The 6,234-nt window shown below is 36.0% G+C and overlaps 1 protein-coding gene across 1 annotated transcript; it reads left to right on the top strand.

The window, feature by feature from the left end:
• The first annotated feature begins 3,828 nt into the window (after positions 1 to 3,828).
• LOC149014060 (short-chain dehydrogenase TIC 32 A, chloroplastic-like) lies at positions 3,829 to 6,234 on the top strand. The gene is made up of 8 exons (XM_089158548.1): positions 3,829 to 4,350; positions 4,440 to 4,671; positions 4,775 to 4,854; positions 4,941 to 5,097; positions 5,218 to 5,299; positions 5,425 to 5,512; positions 5,606 to 5,652; positions 5,769 to 6,234. The coding sequence occupies exons 1-8, from the start codon at positions 4,227 to 4,229 to the stop codon at positions 5,964 to 5,966; spliced, it is 1,008 nt and encodes a 335-aa protein (XP_089014674.1). The 5' UTR covers positions 3,829 to 4,226; the 3' UTR covers positions 5,967 to 6,234.

Raw genomic sequence — 6,234 nt, 5'->3', positions numbered from 1 at the left:
AGCTTAAATCAATCAATCAATGGACAAATGGAGCAGGTTGAGCTGGGTTGGATAAAAAATGTATCATGAATACAAAATTAGAATATTGTTAGTAATACATAATCATAGTCTATCAATATGAGATCAATTATATGTGTCAATTTGTATTAGTATCAACCGTCATTGATATTAAATGAAGCACTAAGGGCCTGTTTGGTTACGTGAATCCAGAGATTTCAAATCTCTGGATTCACAAATGGGAGATTTTTGCCGTTTGGTTGTGTGATCCCTAGATTTATGATCGAGATTCACATTTTATAAACGTGATCGGTTTATGGGAGAGGTGAACCGGTTTCACCCTCTATCAGCGTTAATTTTAAACCTATTCATAATAATTTTTAAGATAAATCTGATTTCATTCAAAATTCAACTAACCACGTTTTTTATGACCATGCTCTGGTTTGGTCTGTGTTTGATCTCTAATTTTGTCTCGCTCGTGCCCGGCCCTGAGATGACTAATTGAAATAGAAAGAAATTTAAAATACATACAATTTTAATGTGGTTTATAATTGTAAGAGATCCTCAAGATAAATTTAGGCTTTTTTCTAGTTAGTGTTTCAGTCTTTCCTTTGGGTCCTTGACCCCGTTTTGTGTATCAAATAATAATAATAATAATAAAAAGAACAAGAATCAAATAGAGATCTCTTACTAACCAATCACCAAAGATACGTTACAAGAACCCTCATTCAAAACCTAATGCAAAAATCTCAAATCTCTCAATTACTTTGTAGGCGAGCATAAGGAATATAAGTCAATTCTCATTTGAGTTGCAGATCAAATATATCAATCGATCTTTGAAATGGAATACAAGAATACAGGTGACAATATAATAATTAATACTTCAGAGAAGCAATAGTAGGGCGAGAAACATGTGGAAGTTAGGCATTTGAGACGATGATGAGAGAGAGAATCTAGCATTGAAGCCACTTATCTTAAAGGTTCCATCACTCCGTCCATGATCCTATGATTCCTATCTTCCAAGAAGGGAAAAGAAGGAAAAGGCACAGAGAGTGATTAACCGAGAATGATTGAGTGGAGACATTTTAAATTCAAAAGCCCAGCCGGAAGTGTCAAACCCAAGGACATGAATTTGACTGAGCTGCAAAACGGAAATCCTCACGTGTGATTTCTACTCACTAAATTCAAAAATGTTAAACACAACTCCACTTCTCCTTCTTCTTTAGTTCTTTTTACTCGACATTTGTGCATTTTTCTTTTTATTATTATTATTTGCCTAGACCTGCTACTTCCAACTTCTGCAATACTCTTTCTTTTTTATTCCCGACTCAGCTCAGATCCCCAGAATCCCAAGTCTCAACATGTTCATCGCGGTTCTTTTCTGCCTTCAGTTCAGCCTGTTTGTCAGATTTTGAGAGTATTTTTCTCCTTAAGCAGAGAAGAAGGGAGAGAGAAAAGAGACACTAAACCCATCAAACATCAACAAGCTCATACAAACTTAGAAGTTAGAACATCATCCAAAACACTAACACTGCGAACCTCCCAGTATAGATTCCTATTTGAAACTTCTGAAAAACGAATTACAGCCACAGTGTATAGTATCATATAGGACATCTCTTAAACATATTGCTTCACCCATCATGGTTGAGGAAAAATATTTTGGCGAAGACAGAGCATCAATGTGTATTAATTAGATTGTTTCTTATGTAAAATAAATATATGTTAATATATACTAAAAAAATATTTTCTAACAAAAAGTGTTTTTTTTTTTTAAGACAAGAATGATGGTTTTTTTGTCATGGATGAATGATGTATTAATATGTACCACTCATCATGTACATATTGATCAATAGAATATTAATACCAAAATCCACAGCTTGTAGCATCTGGATTTTGATTTATGAAATCACTAAAGGTTTTAATAGTACTTCGTAACTTTGAGTATGTATAAAGCTTTAATTTTCATCAAAATTGTCAATATGTTTAATGTTGAGGTAAATATCCATACCTAGTTGTGTGGCCTTGCATCATAATGAGAGTGATAATGAAAATGCCATCATCACCTAGTAAGGAGTTATAAATTTCTATCCAACATAAAGTCTAATTACTTGAGTTCCATGCCACTAGAGCAAAGATAATAGAGTTTTCATTGGGAAAAGAAGGATCATCCTCTAGTCGACATCTCTCTTTTTGCCTTTAAGGACCCTATCATAGTGTCATTTATGGCAAAAAATATCCATATTAGATGAGATCAATAATACATTTATGTAACACGATTCCCTTTTTCTTGATTGCAAAAAAACATGATTCCCTTTCCATCCATGGAAGGTCTTTGTCTATCGCAACTATGGTTTGAAAGAAGAAATTATTTCTATAGAGACATTTAAAGAAAGAAATGAAAGATTACTAATTATTTTGATAGAAAAAAGAATACTATAACAAGCGGAGCATAAAGTTTTTTTTTTTTAATCTGAAGTTCATCTGAGCCAGCTTGCACTTAATATGACTACATTCCCAGGAGAGTTTTTATATAATTAATATAGAAAAGGGTTTCTCTAGCCTTGAGGAGATTCCTGACGCCCTATGTGAAAGCGTTGGTCTTTTATCGGGTGAACCACCTCTCATGACTAGCATAGCATAAACTTACTGCTCCGTTGCACTATCAACTTAGTTAAGAAAATCAAATATTTACAAACCCGATACATATCGTTAATAGGACGACACAATAAAATAGTCTGAGTCGATACGACTGGAGATCCACAATTCCATGTGATGGATATTCGGCGTCTATGACCATGACCAAGACCCTGACAAGGATGCAGAAGGATCCTCTGCCAATATTCACTGGAATTGGTGAAGCAGCATAAAATGAAGTGCAGGAATAGCCGAACAGAGAGGTCTGTGATCAGAATGATAGGGCTATGATGTGGGTTGCACTGGCTACGCTTTCGCGTTACACTAAAACAGTGAAAACAAGCAGTAGTTGTTGACTTCCTGTACTACTCAGCCCTTTAGTTCAGTAGGACCCACCACCACTCCCAATTCCCCAAAGCAGCTTTTATGATAGCCCCAGCCGAGTAATTGCCCAAAAGATTCTCCCGGTCCTTCTTCGCTGCCCATTAATACTCGCCGTGCTTAACCAAAAACAAAACAAAAAAACTCGCCGTGCTTTTCTGTATTAGGCCATTAGCTAGCTAACGTCTACCCGGGTGCCCACTTACTTTCATCTTTCTCTGCTGTTTCTATATATGGGACTCCACCCTTTTCTATAGTTACTTCCAAGCGGCCAAAATCCAAGTTTCAGTTGAAATTTCTATCTTGACTCTCCTTTTAAGTTTCAACCACTTGTAAGATGGATGGTTGAAATTTCGATTTCAACTGTTAGCAGCAGTTATTGTACATATAATTAATGCAGCTGATTTACATTTATAAGATGCTATTTTTAGCTTGTTTCTCTTTGTTATTTAGTTATCTGATAAAGATTATTTATAAAAAAATTCAAAATTTTAATTTTTATATAATTATATTTTTATTGTAAATAATTAAAAATATAAATAAATTATAATTATATAGACCAGCTGATGGAGATATTAATATGTCTCAACGAGAATCGAACCCACCACCTCTTCACTAAGAGGTTTCTCGAACCCACAACCTTTTCACTCTTTTCACTAAAAGGTGTTAGTTTCAACCACTAGAAAAACTCTGCATTTGTATAGACCTATAAAATTAGGACACCCAAATTCAAGGCTAATTATTTTTTGTTGGGTAAGACATTAAATCTATATCATAAAATATTACATTAATGATGTTAATCATTAATCATCTAAATCTTCATAACCCCCACCAATGATCGGTGACAAATAATAAATCCTCTCTCTGTATCTTAATCTCCATTATTTGATAGATTTCCCTCCAAACCTTTCTTTATATACTAGCATTGCCTTGTTCTTAACCAGACAAACAACATTTTTCACGTCCTCTTGGAACTATTCTCACTTTCTTCTTCTCCTCCCGTCCTATACCAAATAAGCTCACCGACATCTCTCTGCGTCTTAGGTAAATGCTGTGCGGCGCCTAATTTGCAGAACTGACAAGTGATAACTCCACCTCTCACCCTTCCCCTCTCTCTTTTTTCTCTGCCAAACCCGTTTTAATAACAAATCCTACAAAGCAGCACAAAAGGGAGAAAAAAAGTGAAGAGAACAAGAAGAAGAAGAAGAAGCAAAATGCTTGAAGCAGTAAAATACCTGATCGGAACCGCCGGCTCAAGTGGTTTTGGCTCCAAGTCAACGGCGGAGCTAGTAACAGAAGACTGTCCTGATCTCAGCTCCACCACTGCTATCATCACAGGTAAATTAAAAACTTAAATATTTTTCTGTTTGTTTTCTCAGAATCTGTCTCTTTCCTTGTTAACTGTAATCCTTCTGTTTGGCTGATAGGTGCCACGTCAGGAATCGGAGCTGAAACGGCCCGGATTCTAGCCAAACGCGGAGCAAGGCTAGTCCTTCCCTCCCGGAGCCCAAAAGCCGCCGAGGAAACGAAGGCTCGAATCATGTCGGAGTTTCCAGATTCAGATATCATCGTCATGGCTCTCGATCTCAGTTCTCTCTCTTCTGTTCGAACTTTCGTCTCTGAGTTCGAAGCCTTGGATTTGCCTCTCAATCTCCTCATGTATGTGAGCCAAAATCTCTCTTTTGTCGAAGTAGAAAGAAAGCAAAAGCTGGATTTTGTTTTCATTCTGGTCTGATTAATTTGTTTTTGCTTTCTTACTCAGAAACAACGCTGGAAAGTTCTCGCACGAGCACTGTGTCTCTGAAGATGGAATCGAGATGACTTTTGCAACTAATTACCTAGGTAAACAATATACTAATAGTATTAAACACTTTAGCTGTTCAGAAGCTTTTTATTAATGGAGGATTTCTCTTTGTGACGAAATACAGGGCATTTTCTGCTAACAAGATTGCTGCTAAAGAAGATGATTGAAACAGCGGATCTGACAGGGATTCAGGGGCGGATAGTAAACGTATCATCAAGTGTTCATAGCTGGTTTTCCGGTGACACAATCCGTTATCTTGAATTGATTACTAGAAATAAAAGGTTCGATCTCGAAGAATCGGAAAAGAAAAATAGAAAACTTCTGTAGATTTCTCTGCTGGACTGATCGTGAAATCCAAAAGAAAGGAAAAACAATTGATCATTATTTGTCTTGATGTTCAGATCTTACGATGCTACACGTGCATACGCTCTTTCGAAGCTAGCTAATGTGTTGCACACCAAGGAGCTCGCTGTGAAACTAAAGGTGATTATTTTTGGAATCACAACAGAGACTTATTACTAATTTTTTTCTTTCTTTTTGCCTCATTTAAAATGAATATAAAATTTAGCTGATATGAAATAAACAATTTGCCTACTCGTTGAACACAGGAATCAGGGGCAAACGTAACTGCAAATTGTGTTCATCCAGGGATAGTTAGAACAAGACTCACCAGAGATCGAGAAGGCTTCGTTACAGGTTGGTTGGATTAAATAGATCATCAGAAGTTCGATTTCACTGCTACTTTAGTATTCCAGATAAAATTGAGACGTTTCAACGTTGAAATTTCAGATCTGCTATTCTTCTTGGCCTCGAAGCTGTTGAAAACAATTCCTCAGGTAACATTAATTAGTCTCACTTGTTAACTTCCATTTAAATAAGAACTCTTCGAATTTCGAAGTGCGAACTGTTCGATTCGATACCTTAAAACTCAAATCATGACTGTGCTTCACAGGCTGCGGCAACTACTTGCTATGTTGCAGCACATCCAAGACTGAAAGACGTTTCAGGAAAGTATTTCGCAGACTGCAACGAGGTCAATGCATCGAAACTGGGATCAAACTTACAAGAAGCAGCTCGACTTTGGTTAGCTTCTGAAGCAATTACTGCTGAGAGATTCAGATTTCAAAATCATCTACTTTTTCGAATTTAATCCAACAAAGCAAATGGATCTAGATGGAAAAAGTAAATACAGCAAATCTTACTTCTGTGACCTATGAAGTGAAGAGATCGCAGGAACTTTCAGTTGAACGAAGAGTACAGCTTTTACCGTATACGTACGTAGATGGTAGATCACATAAGTACAATACTGCATTTTGTTTTAGATGTATTTTTTCATATATTAAAAATATAAGATATATATATAATATATATAACATATAAGATATAAAAATATACATATGGTTTGTGATGTAAAGATA

The sequence above is a fragment of the Hakea prostrata genome, chromosome 6 (genome assembly GCF_041222555.1).
Source record: "Hakea prostrata isolate BN-2017 chromosome 6, UWA_Hpros_2, whole genome shotgun sequence".
NCBI classification, from domain to species: Eukaryota; Viridiplantae; Streptophyta; class Magnoliopsida; order Proteales; family Proteaceae; genus Hakea; species Hakea prostrata.
The sequence above is the reverse complement of the archived record's forward strand: the minus strand, read 5'-3'. Positions and strand labels throughout refer to the sequence as shown.

What these genes read in the sequence shown, in the direction of transcription:
- LOC149014060 (XM_089158548.1), top strand. Translation starts at nt 4,227, where the DNA reads ATGCTTGAAGCAGTAAAATACCTGATCGGAACCGCCGGCTCAAGTGGT. An exon ending in CACCACTGCTATCATCACAG is followed by an intron (nt 4,351 to 4,439) that starts GTAAATTAAAAA and finishes TTTGGCTGATAG; the next exon opens with GTGCCACGTCAGGAATCGGA. An exon ending in AGCTCGCTGTGAAACTAAAG is followed by an intron (nt 5,300 to 5,424) that starts GTGATTATTTTT and finishes CGTTGAACACAG; the next exon opens with GAATCAGGGGCAAACGTAAC.